At 38.1% G+C, this 14,220-nt stretch overlaps 4 protein-coding genes and 1 long non-coding RNA gene across 6 annotated transcripts; 3 read left to right on the top strand and 2 right to left on the bottom strand.

Moving 5' to 3' along the window:
• The first annotated feature begins 197 nt into the window (after positions 1-197).
• On the top strand, positions 198-6,791 carry LOC120266936 (serrate RNA effector molecule). 2 transcript variants are annotated; one of them, XM_039274595.1, is made up of 12 exons: positions 198-652; positions 768-856; positions 1,461-1,503; positions 1,768-1,842; positions 1,994-2,068; positions 2,153-2,200; positions 2,374-2,442; positions 2,512-3,318; positions 3,411-3,459; positions 5,385-5,653; positions 5,741-5,923; positions 6,379-6,791. In XM_039274595.1, exons 1-12 carry the CDS (start codon positions 303-305, stop codon positions 6,437-6,439), a joined length of 2,118 nt encoding a protein of 705 aa, XP_039130529.1. In that variant the 5' UTR covers positions 198-302; the 3' UTR covers positions 6,440-6,791. The 2 variants fall into 2 exon arrangements, with proteins under 2 accessions (XP_039130529.1, XP_039130528.1); XM_039274594.1 differs by having other exon boundaries at positions 1,446-1,503.
• Positions 6,792-7,096: 305 nt separating this feature from the next.
• LOC120267747 lies at positions 7,097-7,610 on the top strand. Its single transcript, XM_039275426.1, has one exon. It carries the CDS (start codon positions 7,312-7,314, stop codon positions 7,525-7,527), a length of 216 nt encoding a protein of 71 aa, XP_039131360.1. The 5' UTR covers positions 7,097-7,311; the 3' UTR covers positions 7,528-7,610.
• A 1,105-nt stretch (positions 7,611-8,715) lies between these two features.
• LOC120267886 (60S ribosomal protein L7-2-like) lies at positions 8,716-11,259 on the bottom strand. Its single transcript, XM_039275559.1, has 7 exons — positions 11,213-11,259; positions 10,676-10,879; positions 10,486-10,583; positions 9,588-9,645; positions 9,415-9,494; positions 9,224-9,326; positions 8,716-9,128 (listed from the first exon to the last, which is right to left on the bottom strand). The coding sequence occupies exons 2-7, from the start codon at positions 10,853-10,855 to the stop codon at positions 8,913-8,915; spliced, it is 735 nt and encodes a 244-aa protein (XP_039131493.1). The 5' UTR covers positions 10,856-10,879; positions 11,213-11,259; the 3' UTR covers positions 8,716-8,912.
• A 506-nt stretch (positions 11,260-11,765) lies between these two features.
• Positions 11,766-13,390, top strand: LOC120267745. Its single transcript, XR_005538552.1, has 3 exons — positions 11,766-11,861; positions 12,598-13,006; positions 13,263-13,390. It is a non-coding gene; the product is annotated as an uncharacterized LOC120267745 (long non-coding RNA).
• LOC120267744 (LOB domain-containing protein 24-like) lies at positions 13,167-14,009 on the bottom strand. Its single transcript, XM_039275423.1, has 2 exons — positions 13,616-14,009; positions 13,167-13,540 (listed from the first exon to the last, which is right to left on the bottom strand). The coding sequence occupies exons 1-2, from the start codon at positions 13,793-13,795 to the stop codon at positions 13,259-13,261; spliced, it is 462 nt and encodes a 153-aa protein (XP_039131357.1). The 5' UTR covers positions 13,796-14,009; the 3' UTR covers positions 13,167-13,258.
• Positions 14,010-14,220: the final 211 nt, after the last annotated feature.

Below are 14,220 nucleotides of genomic sequence, written 5' to 3'. Positions count from 1 at the left end.
CTATTGATTAAAAAAAGAAAAAAGAAAAAAAGAAGAAGACTAAACCAGACAAAACGCAATCTGAGCCGCACATCATGTGAAATGTCTGATCAGGTGATTCAATCTCTCATTTTCAAAAGTACCCGTTGACAACCATATAATTACGAATACGTCCCTCGAATCTCATGGGAAGCGATAAAACCCCTCAGCGTGAGCGTGATCCCTTCTTGTGTCTCCGCCTTCCTCCCCATTGGATCAATTTCTAGGGCTTCTCAAACCCTAGCTTCAGTTCGATCTAGATTTTCTAGGGTTGCACGGCTGCTATGGCGGACGAAACGGAGACACAGGTGGAGGATCAGCGAGGAGAATCACCGGGTGGTTCGCCGATGCCGCCACCCCCACCTCCGCCGCCATCCAGAAGGAGGGACAGGGACTCGAGGGAGCGGCGGGACGAGCGTGATGACCGGGGACCGCCGCCTTCTGGGAGAGGGGACAGGGAGCGGGATTATCGACGACGCGGTAGTGGTAGCCCGCCCCCTTACCGCGATCGACGGCACTCGCCTCCTCGAAGATCACCTTCCCCTGGGCCCTTCAAGCGGTCGAGGAGGGATGACGGTGGGTATGATCGGCGTCGAGGCGGATCGAGAGGAGGGTATGGGGCGGATGACCGGAGGTGAGTTCAGAGATTTTGAGTTCAATTTGGTATCCTTCATGCCAGGGATAAAGCCTTGTTTATTCCATCAATAAAAATTGGTCTGTTGTTTTTATGCTTTATAACTTGTTTGAAGGTATGGCTATGACTATGGCGGAGGGTATGAACGAGGGGGTAGGGGTGGATATGGAGATGAAAGGCCCCGGTTTGGTGGTCGGCAGTCAGGTGCATCTGTTTTTGAAAACTTTGCGTTGTTGCTTGGCATATGTTTACTTTGCCATCGTTGTTGATCCTGCTTATTTTGTTAGTACTGGTCTGAAATTTTGATTGCAGTTGGTTTTCATTTGATTCATGTTGACTAAAGTATTTGCTAGTGTTCCATAACAAGCATCCTAGTAAGTAATTTCAATTATGTCCTTGATGTACTATGCAAAATTCAAGGTGGATAGGAAATGATACATTGGATTATTTTCTTCAATGTGTGCGTATGCCAAGGAAGGTGGTGTGCTGATATTCTGCGAGGGCATGTTTTTTGGCCACATTGTTGTTTTAAAGAAATGAAACAGAAAGAGAACACAATAGAAAGTTTGAATTGTATGCAAAGCATTTGAAAATAAGATTTAATGAAGTGCATGACATGCTGATCTGGTTAAAAAGCTTGATGACAAGGAACTGTTTGTTTTATCACGTCAAACAAGAAAATTGGGAATGCATTTTAGAATTTTGGTATCTGTTAAAGTTTCCCAGTATGTATTTTTTTTGTTCTTGTTTCTGTATAGTGCCTTCTAATCTTGAACTTTTTAGTGACTCACAGATTGGATTGATTCAGGGCGTGGTTTTGGTGATGGCTTCAACTCAGGGATGATTCCAAGGTTTGGACTCGGCCACGCATTGCTCATAGAAGTACTATTTTATGTTCAATTAATTAAACCAATAAATTTTTTATCTTCTCAGTACGGGCCACATTCTTTAGTGATTCATTTTGTGCAACCCAATACGAGGATTTCACTTTTTTGTGTGATGAATAAGAATTATGATATTACTTTGTCATATGCTTTGGCCAATTCCCATCCCTTTCTGTATTTATCTATTTAAGACCATGTGACATCGTGCAATGCACTATTAACTTCTTGCAGAGAAGGCCTTATGTCTTACAAGCAGTTCATCCAAGAACTAGAAGATGATATATTACCAGCTGAAGCAGAACGCAGGTACTCAAAACATTGTTGTAACAGTATTTCAGATTATTTTTAACATTTGCCTGTTTCTTTATTATTTTTTTTTTAATTACTGGGATGACCATGTTTATTTACCTTTTCTATTTATTTGGTTTGCATGTTGACCTATCACTTGATTGTGCAGGTATGAAGAGTACAGGTCAGAGTATATTACTACTCAGAAAAGAGCTTATTTTGATGCACACAAGGAGGAAGAGTGGTGTGTATTACTTTCCCTTGTTAGAACATGCTTTACTGTGATGTTTAGTCCTGCTATTTATTGAGTTACCTGTTTTTGGTGTAGGTTGAAAGACAAGTATCATCCAACTAATTTGGTAGCAGTGATAGAGAGGTAAGTGTTGACATAGATATGTGTATACTGGGAAACCTGAGGGCTATGGGTTCAGTAATGGGCTTTTCAAGTTGTATGTTTAATTTTATTCCAACACAGTAGAATTATATTCTGACATTGAAATATAATTTAGCGGGGGCTAAATAGGTTTTTACATATTATTTCCTTTGCAGGAGGAATGAGCAAGCTAGAGCAACTGCAAAGGAGTTCTTACTTGATCTGCAGAGTGGAAATCTAGACCTGTATGCCATTCTTGTTTGCTATTGTGTCATTTGCTGGTTTGTCCTGGCTTGTCTAACTTTTTAATGCAGGGGCCCAGGATTGATTGCCTCCACACCAAACAAATCTGGACATGGCAGTGATGCAAACTCTGACGATGAAGCTGATACTGGTGGTAAAAGGAGAAGACATGGTAGGGGCCCTGCAAAAGAAAATGATCTGCTTTCGGCTGCTCCCAAGGCTCACCCGAGTAGTTCTGAAACTAGACGAATCCAAGTTGACATTGACCAAGCCCAAGCACTAGTTCGTAAACTTGATACTGAGAAAGGTATTGAAGATAATGTTTTATCTAGCAGTGATCGCGATAAATTTGATGGGGAGAAATCTCATGCTGGATCGATGGGACCAATCATAATCATTAGGGGCTTGACTACTGTCAAGGGGCTTGAAGGTATTGAACTTTTGGATACACTTATCACATACTTATGGCGCATCCATGGCATAGATTACTATGGCATGTCTGAGACAAGTGAAGCCAAGGGCCTTCGCCATGTAAGGGCTGACAGCAAAACTTATGATGGATATGATAAGAGTGGTGCTGAATGGGAGAAGAAGCTGGATTCAACCTGGCAAGGGAGATTGCATGGTCAGGATCCTTTGGAAGTAATGACTGCGAAAGAGAAGATTGATGCTGCAGCTGTTGAGATTCTTGATCCTTATGTTAGGAAGATTAGAGATGAAAAATATGGTTGGAAGTATGGTTGTGGAGCCAAGGGTTGCACAAAGCTCTTCCATGCTGGCGAGTTTGTCCATAAGCATCTGAAACTCAAGCACACAGATCTGGTTTCAGAGTTAACATCAAAAGTGCGCGAAGACATTTATTTTCAAAATTATATGAAGTATGTGTGTTTCTTATTCTGTTTTAGCTATAGAGAAACATTGCTTAATCTTCAGTGGATTGTGATAGTGTTCTGATTGATTTTTTCTACAGTGATCCAACTGCTCCTGGTGGAACTCCTGTTATGCAGCAACCTGTTCTGGTATGTCTCCTAAGTTTGTATCTCTGCTAATGAAGAAGCTATTTCTGTTTACTTGTGCTGGACCAATTCATGAAAATCTCTGTTTGAAATTTTGTTGGTGCCTTTTATTTAAAAAAAAATGAATGAAGTGGATAGACTACCTTTATTAAAACATAAGATAGTAAAAGTCTAAACAAGAAAAAAAGTACAAAAGAGAGAATTTCAACTGTTTTCTTGCTGCTTCCATGTTTTGTTCATAAGCTTGAGAATGCTGATTCATTTTGAAAATTTTCTGTTTGCCTTCTGGTGACAGATGAAATGAAATTGGTGTGGGAAACAGTAAGTTTGTTGAATTTTCAGCTTAGCATTATGTGTTTTTAACACTTGATAGAAGGACAGTACATACAAATTACAAAACTCATAAGCATTCATCCTTATCTTTTTGTAGGACAACCACAAGATTTATGTCTTGGTTGTGTTGGGGGAAATTACTTTCATATTTTTTTTAACCAATGTGTTTATTTTTGTATTTGTGTGTTGTATTATTTCTTGATGTAAGAAGGAAGTATGTTGATGCTAGCCCAGGGAATACAATTCTAGCTAGTGTGTGATCAAGGGATAATCAATTCCAACCACCTTGTTCTATGATGGAGAGCCTTTTCCTCATCTCATCCTAGTTACTGGTTTGCAACCTTAATGGTATACAAAGTACTATCCTTAAGATAATGGATTTGTAAATTAGATGCCTAGCATCTTCTCTTTTGTATTGACCTTCTATATGGCTATTAAGAGGATTGGTGGCTGATGGCGTAAGGATATATTGTTCTGCCATGTAAGGCTTGTCTTCTTGATTCCCTTGTCCTGGTATTTTGCCAGTAATGCCCTGAAGGTTAAGGAACAACATTCAATAGTTATGTTATTGCCTTTTATTAGACATACTAAGGAGCTCTGCCACATGAGCTCCTCTCAGTGACTCTTTAATGGTGTCTGAGAATTATTTCTTGTTGTCTTAAAGTACTTGAAGGGCCTTTTAGAGCTGAAAAGATGAACTTTAATTCTAAATGGAAATTCCATTGGGTTTAACTTATGTTCAATTTGGTTTTCATACAAAGCACTCAGCCAGACTTTGCTTGATAGCGCTGTTCCTCTTATTTAGATATGCTTATATCACTATAGTGGTGCTCATTTGCACATCTACTTTGAGTTGAATTTGGAGAATAATTGTGTACCTTTTTGCTCTGAGATTTATTACAAAAGCTATTCAGATGGCTTCAATAATTTCCTCTTTATTCAACATGGATTATTCCAGTCCCAGGATCAGAGCTGCTGTGAATTTGTCAGAAACCATTGAATTTAGGAGAATAAATTTACCAAGTTTGGGAGAGCTCTTTCAAGCTTAGTCTGTCTGAGTGCTTTGTTTAGTATGGAAATTGACCATTGGAACCCATGGAATGGTTTGAGGTGTCTCATTTATCAATGATCCAAACCTGGTCTGACTTCAGTCATATTTTTCTTTTGGAATGTACAGGCATAGTAGTTTTTTTTTTTTATTCTTGGGAACCAAAACCATTTCCTAAAATTAGTTTGAAATTCTAAACCTCCTATTTTTGGTTATGATGATTATTCTGCTCTCTATATGATAGTTTCAACCCTATTTCTCCTACTATTTTTCTTTGGCATACACTCACGTGTCATCTATAGAAACACTTTTCCTTAAGTATGACATTCAGTATGCTGTTGTTTTGTTTATGTATCTTGGAGTTCTTGGTCTCTTCACTGTTGAATTTATTAACTCTCCTGTCCCTCTCTTAAATTATCTCATGGTTATAATAAGTTCTTAGCATCCCTTCCATGTCCTTTTCAAATTTGTAAGAGGTTTCCACGAGTTGTTGCTTAAAAATCAGTGGATTACTTCTTTTTCTTATTTGTATTTTACTAACTGACAGAAGGATAGAGCACCGCGCAGAAGGCCTATTTTAGAGAATCGCCTGAGAGATGAACGTGGCAATCGTAGGGAGCATGACAGGCTTGATGAGGACAGGTTCGACAGAAATGAAAACTCACCAACTGATGATATGCATAACAACATTGGGCCGGATGGTGGAAATCCTGATGAGGTAATGTATGATGCATATGGTGCACCAAGGTTGCGTGGTGGTCCATTTCCATCAGATATACCTCCTCCGCCAGTATTGATGCCTGTACCTGGTGCTGGGTATGTTGAAAGTTTAGCTTGCTTCTCAGATACTTCAATGAGTGCCTTTCTTGTCACCTTAATGGTTTGCGTGTTTTTATTCCGCAGCCCATTGGGACCCTTTGTCCCTGCCCCGCCAGAAGTTGCTATGCGGATGCTGCGAGAGCAAGGTGGGCCATCTCAATTTGAAGCTAATGGTGGCCGTGGTCGGAAAGCCAGGCCTGGTCCTGGTCCAGCTCCAATCTTGGCGATGTCTCCAGCTTTCCGCCCTGATCCTCGGCGTCTACGAAGGTGAGTAGTTTTGCAGCTATTATAATAAATAGATACTGTCTACGTTGTTTTTGTAGAATCAAACATTAAAAATCAGCACTTATGACCATGTTTGGTTTGCCCTAACCAATGTAGATAAACTTTGAGATTTATTTTGAACATCGCGTTTAAAGTACTAATTGATCTTTGCCAAAGAGTTGACATATCAAATGAAGACCTGCTCATTCTTACCTGAGTAGAATTTGAATATGGTTAAGAAATCTGTAGCGAAGCTCTCTTGATCAATTTGTTTGTAGATCAATTACTTTGAGCCAAAAATAAATAACTAGCGCACATTTAATACATCACCATAGTCTCTTTTTGTTCTTTCATATTCTTTTTTCACCGATAGCTTTATGGTACCAATCGACATTGATATCGCTATTGTGATTTCCGGACGGCTATTGATGTTTTGGTGCCTTTCTCACTGGTTGCAGCTATCAAGACCTTGACGCCCCAGAGGATGAGGTGACGGTCATAGACTACAGAAGTCTATAATCTTTTCATTTGTGCTTAGAGAATTTACTTACTTTGGTGATGGTGGTTTTGCGGATCAAATTTCCACAATGCTCATGAAGATTATCAACATATGCTAAAGTGGAGAATGTATCTTATTTCTGTACTATAAGTGCAGAATGGCGAACTTTTTTGCTGTTATTTTCCCTGCTTTTTTTAATCTTATTTTTATTTTTATTTTTACTTTTACCAGTTGCTTTTAGAAAAGATATTGTTGATAAGTTTGAATGGCCTGATTCAACGTTGTTGCTTCTTTTTTTTTCATTTTCATCTTGACGTAGTGATGTACCATCAGATAGTGTTACAAGTAGTTGGTATTTCATGCTTCAAACTCTGATAGTGATCTTTTGATGATGCCCTCTTCTCCTTTCCTTTCCTTTCCTTTCCACCATGACTTTTTTGTAAGTTTGCTGACGAGGGACTGTTTTTCTACTTTCAAATCAGATGCTTTCATGACAGATATTGAATCTGATTCTTTTTAATGGGTATTCTTTCATCAATCAGTGCTGGCGTTTTGTTCTTTTGAATAAGAGAGTTTTATATAAACTGAAATATCTGAACAAATAATTATGGATGTATCTAGTCTAGTGATAAATCTTACAGATCACAACAAAATAAGAAATATCGAGGCCTTAGTAGCCAAGTATCATTATTATTATTGCTATTATTATTATTATTAAACAAGGTGCTGGAAAGTAAACCGCGGCCCTTCTTCAGGCTCTGGAATCTTCTTCTTCAATTATATATATATATATATATATATATATATATCTAAAGAGAGAGAGAGAAATATATAAAGACAGATATTTTCTTGAAAGCTTCCTAAGAAAAATAGAAAGAAAAAAAGGGGAAAGATGTGCTTGGTTTTTGTTTGTGACGAAGAGGAGAGGGTGATGGCTCAACAGCCAGCGCCGGGGAGTTGCCCGTACTGCGGTGGAACAGTGATGGCGACGGACGTGGAGAGCGCTTGGAGGTTCTGCTTCCTTCCTCTTTGCTTTCGCATCAAGAGGAGGTATCATTGCGCCCTTTGCTCTCGCCGCCTCGTTACCTATCTAAAATCACCTTACTAACATAACATGCATCTCTCTCTCTCTCTCTCTCCCTCTTTTCATATATATATATATATATATATATATATATCTCTTATTTTGAACCAGTTTAATATATATATGTATATACATATAGATCTCTTAGTTCTCTTGTTTGTAATTTTTTACCAATAAATAGAAATTTTCACCATTGACTTTGTTTGTGTGCTAATTTTTTTAAGAAAAAAAAGGCTCTTTATTTTTTGCAGTGATGCTTATAGTACACAAGCTACAATAACAACACTCATTCCCACTTTCACTCACTCAGTCATTCATTAAAGAAAAGTAACTACTCAAGGTTAGAATCTATTTGATTAACAGTTCTTGAGAAGGCGAGGACTTGAAAAGGGGAATTGGTCACCACTTGTTTCTTCTCATCCTTCTTCGTATGTGATTCGTCACCTTGAGCTGCAGCTGCTTGTCCACCTGTGATCAATTGATGGATCAACATCTTAACCGTTGGATCTAATCCATGATTATCATCATCATCAACAACATCATTTCCATGACCACCTGCTCCCTTTCCTTTTTCTTCTTTCACTGCTTTCCTATTCCCTTCTTCTCCTTCCATCTTTCTCTATTCCTCTTTCTTGCAAGTTGCAACTCACATTGCTTTAAAACAATATATATAATAAAATAACAATATAAGAATGTTGAGCCACGTAAGCGACCAGGAGAACCACGTGTACACTTATCCATATGTGCTAATTGCCACCCACCAGTCTCTTTCTCTCATCTCTGGAATCAAATTTTTAGATGACTTTTGGTCTGCCACATCCTTATTATTATATGATATTATTCGTGTTGTACATATCACTTATCTTTTCATATCTTCTATTTTGATATATATATATATATATATATATTAAAATGATTCGTCTATTTAGCGTGATTCTTTGAATGAATACTTTGCAGGCATCAACAGAAAGTAAGAGAATTATATTCCATAAATGAAATGAAGTTTCTTTTGGAAAAATGAGCCAAGATAAACAAAAGGAATTCATTGTACATAGGAATCATTTATTTACCAGTCACTAATTGATCAAGCTAAAATTTTAAAAACATAAAAGAATTAAACAGATTCATTTAATTCATTAAAAACACCAAACAAAAAGAAAGCCCAATCCCATTCACACATTAAAAACTTATCCCTTTGACCAGATCTTGAAATGAAACACTGATAACCATTCCAACTATTAAATAACATGAACTAGGCAAAATAAGATGCAGTGCAAAAATATCAAAAGAGATGAAATCCGCAACATCTGTCAAACAAAATGAAGCAAGAAATCCAAATGTCCAAAATTTTAGAATGTCACAAACAAGCAGCAAGTGAAGAGACATTTAAAGCTAACATAAAACTAAACCTAGTTCATCCTCCTGATGAGCTCATTTATGTAATTCTCACGGTTTCCAGCATCTCCTCCTTCAACATAGTGATTCCTCTTCTTCTTGAGGCCACCCAACGGTGCCTTGAGCTTGAAGGGCCAGAGGAAATTGTTAGCCTCCTTGAAGTGAGGCCCAACGGTCATGATCTCATGGATAAGATCTTCAATGCAGATGATTCCGAATTTCCCGAGTGCCTAACACCAAGCAAGAACATTCAATTATTAAGCAAAGTGTGATAAAGGTATTATATAGTGCACAAGGGCATCAAAGAAGTAACAGTTCAACAAACCTCCTCGATGATGGCGTTCTCAGTCAGTGGTGCCCTCTGTTTGTTCAGTTTTCCATAACCTCTCTTGTATATCAACTCCCTCACACTCTTCAGATTAGGATATCTGTAATTCATGATGCAGATATTAACAAAATTAGGCAGTTTATATTACAATAAGGTATATACAAGCGTTTAAACCAATAGTTTGGTACCCGTATGTCACATAAGGCTCAACCCTTTGCAGCATATTCATAGTTGCCTTGTTAACTTTTAGAAACACCCCATTGAAAATCTACAGCAGATCAGACCCAAGACTCTTTAGAAACATAAAATGCAGCAATGATGATGTTTCAAAAGAAAGCCTGAGATGTTCCTGATTCCTCACCTGCCTCAGACGCAACAGCTGCAAAATTTTCCGGGTCTTTGGGTGCATGGCATTGATACTACACAAGTCCACAAAAAATAAACAAGGTTACTATCACTATTAAACACACCAAAGGAAATATCGAAGTTGAACATAGGAGTAAATATAACTTAAATGGTTAAAATTTGCATACAGGTCATGCAGGAAGTTTTCAGGTTAAATAGACATATGAAACCTACATAAAAAACATGCGCATCTTTGAGTAAAACAATGAAGTGATACATAAGGGCGTCATACATTAGTAAATAGCATCTGCTTTATATTGGCCTCAGACTAATATCAAGCTCTCAATATTGGGAAGAAAATGATGGGCAGTTCAATAAAATATCAGAGGAAGAAAAACAACCAATCCCTGGTCAGATAAAAATTTGAATTATCAACAAGCGTTTTATCTTGTGAGATTTTCTCAACAACTGCATCTGAAAAGAACCCTCAAGGGAACTAAGTGCATTCTTAAGAGGGAAGTTACCATAAATGAACTTAAAAGGACACTGTTTGTTTGGTATAATCTACACAAAATAAAAAAGATACAGAAAAATCAAGCAACCAAAACAAATTCAAAAGGCAATTATTAAATAAATCCATGTCATAAATAGAATCAGATTGCAAGCAAAGGCAATCTATAAATGAACAGGGAGAACTCAATATTTAATTGAGGTAATTTAACATAATTTCCACTATAGTTTCACAACTTTCACTTTCACTCGCCAAAAAGGATGAATGTCAATACTCATGAGTGTCAGCAAATACAATTCCATGCAATATTACAAAGTGCTTAAAAGCACACTATTAATCACAATAACAAGGTAGGCATTGCAAGAAACAAATAAATCTGGGGATAAAATAAGAAGAGAGATACCCTCGGATCCTGATGATGAAGAGCAGCTTAGGTTCGGGGCTCACATAGAACCCTCCCTTCAACCTGGCCTCACGCTTCAATTGGATGAGCTCCTTCTCCTAAAAAAAATAATCAAAATTTATCAGACCAAAAAAAAAAAAAACCCCCCATTTTTGTGCAGGAAAAAGAAAGAAAATATAATTTCTTTCACCTGAGTCTCATACGCTTTGGAGTACTTTTGCGCCCTAAGGAAGATAACCTTTCGGTTCTCGCGATCCTTCTTTCTCTTGTCGGCGAGTTCCTGCTTCTTCGCCAGCGCCCATTGCTCTTCCCTCTTCCTCTTCTTCAGCACAGACTCCGGAACCACCGTCTTTTCCGCGACGTCGGCCATCCCTATCCGATACTCTTTTGCTCTCTGTATATGAAAAAACAACCCTAATTAGACAAGCAAACCCTACATTTTCAATCAAAACAAGCCATTTCCCATCTAATAAGAATAAATCGAAAACACAAACTCAATAACCACAAAACCCTAGCAACAACATCCAACGAAACCCTAGAATCGAAACTCGAGTCTCCAATCCAGATCGAATAGTAAACCCCACCAAAAACGCTTGCTAGAAATGATCTAGGGCATCAATCGAGCGAGAATAAACGCATAAATCCAACGAAACCTCGAATAAAACCAATGAATCTCAATCGAAAGATCAAAAAGTCTCAAAAATGAAATTAGGGTTTTAGAGCACACCTGGTGGATATCCTAGGGGGCGAAGAGAAGCACGAGAGCACGCACTTGAGATCACTATATATTAGACTCTTTGACGGCCAGGATTAAGAGCTCGTCTTGAGAAGAGATCCAGACCGTAGATTATCTCTGACTATTCATGGGCCAATGGGCTGTTATACATGGGCCTTTTGAGAAAATAACAAAAGCTTGGTGTTTTGCACTTATACGGTTATACCCCTTGACATAGTTTAGTTACACATATAAATCCCTGTGATCCTTTATTTCCATCACATATTATATATACATAACGCATTTATTTACTAATTTTATTTATATTTGTATCATATTTGATAGAAGTACTGATATTAATTGAAAAATAGAGGGTTTTCTAAGGATGTATGGTGTAATTGTAAAAGTTTTGAAGAGTTTATATAATTAAACTATTTGAGAGGGGTATATGTGCAAGAGGAAAAGCGGGTCGGGTTCACTGTGGAATCCGACCCGTTAACGCTCTCGAAAGGCGGGTTTTCTTCTCTCGTTTTGAAGCTTTTCTGGTTCTTCTCCAATGGCGCATCGGCTGCTGAGAGGTTCGCAAGTAGATGGATTGGAGCGCTTCTACTTCCCCTTCGTCTGTGATTTTTACCTTAGTGACAACTGCTACGTTCGCATGGTTCGATTTTCTTGTCCTCATTGCGTTTTTTTGCCTTTGCTTTGCTATATTTGTCTTGTTTTCGTTGTTTAATCTTGATGTGTTTGATGGGAATCGAGGAAGCGTTTGGGCCGGTGAATTTATCAGCGTGGAATACATTTTTTTAGTGTTTTTGTTTTAGATTGAGTTTTACTGTACTCCTGGTGAGAAATCATTGAAATTTCTTGTGAGCAACTAGGGATTTTGTTAGTGTTGATGAGTTGTGATTTTTAAATCTGATTTCCTAGCAATGTGAGAGCACTGGAAAATCTTCATCTTTGGATGAAACAGCCTATTATCATGAAAATCTTCATCTTTGATGGCAATTTTTGGGTCTTGTGCTTCTAATCTGAAACACTAGTTTGGTGCTCGGAAAGAATATAATTTTGATATCTTTGCTTCTGATTCATGTGCTTTTGAAGGTTTTGGTTGTTAAAGCTTGAATATAACCTCATTTTCTGAAAAATAGTTTAATGGTCTGTGCTAGTTTAGGAGCCTTGAAAACAAGCATATGCACATGATACATTTAATTCACTATGATTTCGTATTACTTTGTTGTTAGTAACCATTTCTCTTTCTTCTCTTCTCTTTTCTTTTATCCATTGTGAATATTTATCTATGTTGCTCAACTCCATGAATAAGGAGCAATTTTGAAAATGCTGTGTTACTTTCCTTCAAGGGAAATCTGAAATATATTCTGCCCTTGTTGCTCTTGCAGAATAATGACCCTGTCTTACCAAGCTCTTAAGCAAAGCAGTAGAGATGCCATTCCTGGCCCCTTCTGAGTATAAAGGCTGTCTATATTGGTAGCCTGGATGGCCCAAGCCAGTGATCAGTGTCTGAGGGACCACTTCTATGCCCATGGTGAGATTAAGTCCATCAGGATGGTGCTCCAGAGCATGCACTTTATGACATACAAAAGAAGGGAGGCTGCAGAAGAGGTGTCTAACAAGCTGGCTTGCCTTCACCTGAAATTGATGTGAACGAGGCCTGTGAGGACAAAGGAGGATGAAGAAAGCCGGTGCAGCTATGTGGAGTCTATTGTTCAGAGCATTTGCCATCAATATTTGACTCCACATGAGCCAGCTGCACTGACTTCTCAGACCTGAATAGTGGATCCTTCATTGGTATGTCTCATGTTTCTTCTCTAGCCTTTCTCTATCTCGACGTGTTCATGCAAGCAATTTTTTACTGCTGTATGTGAGATAAATTATATGTTGGTAAGTAATCAATTCTTCTTATTGAACTGACATAGCTTTTATATTCCATCAATTGATGTTAAAAAATAGAAGGACGAAGGATCGCAATTAATTCCCCCCTTCACTATTGATCTGAAACTAGAATTGGATAGACAAAAACAATTGACTTCTTTCTGCTATTCAGATCAAATCATGCAGATCCTGGAAGTTCAAAAAATTCGAATTATCCAGAATTAAGTTTTCCTGTGGTTGGGCAATGACTGAAGAAGCTTCAGTTGGTTGCCGTGCTGTGTACATTGCTAACTGAGCTTGAGTGCGGGCGAGTTCCTGCTGGCTCTCGTAGATCTCATGCTGCAACATGTTGATGATTCTGACGCACCCGTACACCGGATCTTGAGCTCGCCAGTGTGCTTCGAAAGAGATGGATTCAGCTGCCTGCGCCCGCTGATGAACCGGGAGTATCTGCCAAAGAAGGAGATGAGTTAAGACATAACAAGCTTCATGTTTTGATTAACATTGAGCGGACAAACACAATACCTGCAGCATTCTAGCTACATTGCTTGCTCCGAATATTCTATGAACGCAGGCGAATCGTTGAGGATGTGAAGCTGGAAAGTACGGAGATAGAATGCAATCTGCAGAACATCTTCTTCTTAGATATTTGCAAGCTGCACATCTCCTGGAATTGGAAGCAGAATTGGAGTTGGATTCAGACATGGATTTCTTTGTAGGATTTGATGGAGATCTAAAGGCAATCTAGCAATTGGAATCCCCAAGATCTTCACAAAATCTTTGTGAGATTTCACTGAAAAATTTACTTTTCATTTTGTTTCCCCATTGTTTAGTTTATATGTTTTAGAGAATGTTAGAAAGAGGGAAAGGGTTGTAAAGAATGGCAAGTGTGCAACGGCTAGTAATTTCCTGCCTTATATGCTCCCTCCCTAGAGTGTTGTGATTAGCAACTAATTAAAAATTTTTATTCTTAATTAACATTTTTTTTATATTTTTTTTAATTTTTATCTGTTTTTTTAGGAAAATGGTAATAACCTGTGCATTATCCACGGTTGGGACTTTTTCATAAATGCTTTACATGAGATATTGATTATACACATACATAACCTGTGAAGAATATGTGAATTTGT

Source organism: Dioscorea cayenensis, chromosome 8 (genome assembly GCF_009730915.1).
Source record: "Dioscorea cayenensis subsp. rotundata cultivar TDr96_F1 chromosome 8, TDr96_F1_v2_PseudoChromosome.rev07_lg8_w22 25.fasta, whole genome shotgun sequence".
In the NCBI taxonomy this organism is placed as follows: domain Eukaryota; kingdom Viridiplantae; phylum Streptophyta; class Magnoliopsida; order Dioscoreales; family Dioscoreaceae; genus Dioscorea; species Dioscorea cayenensis.
The sequence above is the reverse complement of the archived record's forward strand: the minus strand, read 5'-3'. Positions and strand labels throughout refer to the sequence as shown.

Excerpts from the sequence above, each read along its gene's own strand:
- LOC120267744 (XM_039275423.1), bottom strand. The coding sequence starts at position 13,795 with ATGTCTGAATCCAACTCCAATTCTGCTTCCAATTCCAGGAGATGTGCA. Across the intron at positions 13,541-13,615 it reads ATGTAGCTAGAATGCTGCAG|ATACTCCCGGTTCATCAGCG; the intron begins GTATTGTGTTTG and ends CTTCTTTGGCAG.
- LOC120266936 (XM_039274594.1), top strand. The coding sequence starts at position 303 with ATGGCGGACGAAACGGAGACACAGGTGGAGGATCAGCGAGGAGAATCA. Across the intron at positions 1,843-1,993 it reads CCAGCTGAAGCAGAACGCAG|GTATGAAGAGTACAGGTCAG; the intron begins GTACTCAAAACA and ends TTGATTGTGCAG. Across the intron at positions 3,319-3,410 it reads TATTTTCAAAATTATATGAA|TGATCCAACTGCTCCTGGTG; the intron begins GTATGTGTGTTT and ends TTTTTTCTACAG.
- LOC120267886 (XM_039275559.1), bottom strand. The coding sequence starts at position 10,855 with ATGGCCGACGTCGCGGAAAAGACGGTGGTTCCGGAGTCTGTGCTGAAG. Across the intron at positions 10,584-10,675 it reads CCAAAGCGTATGAGACTCAG|GAGAAGGAGCTCATCCAATT; the intron begins GTGAAAGAAATT and ends TATTTTTTTTAG. Across the intron at positions 9,327-9,414 it reads GAGCCTTATGTGACATACGG|ATATCCTAATCTGAAGAGTG; the intron begins GTACCAAACTAT and ends CATGAATTACAG.
- LOC120267747 (XM_039275426.1), top strand. The coding sequence starts at position 7,312 with ATGTGCTTGGTTTTTGTTTGTGACGAAGAGGAGAGGGTGATGGCTCAA.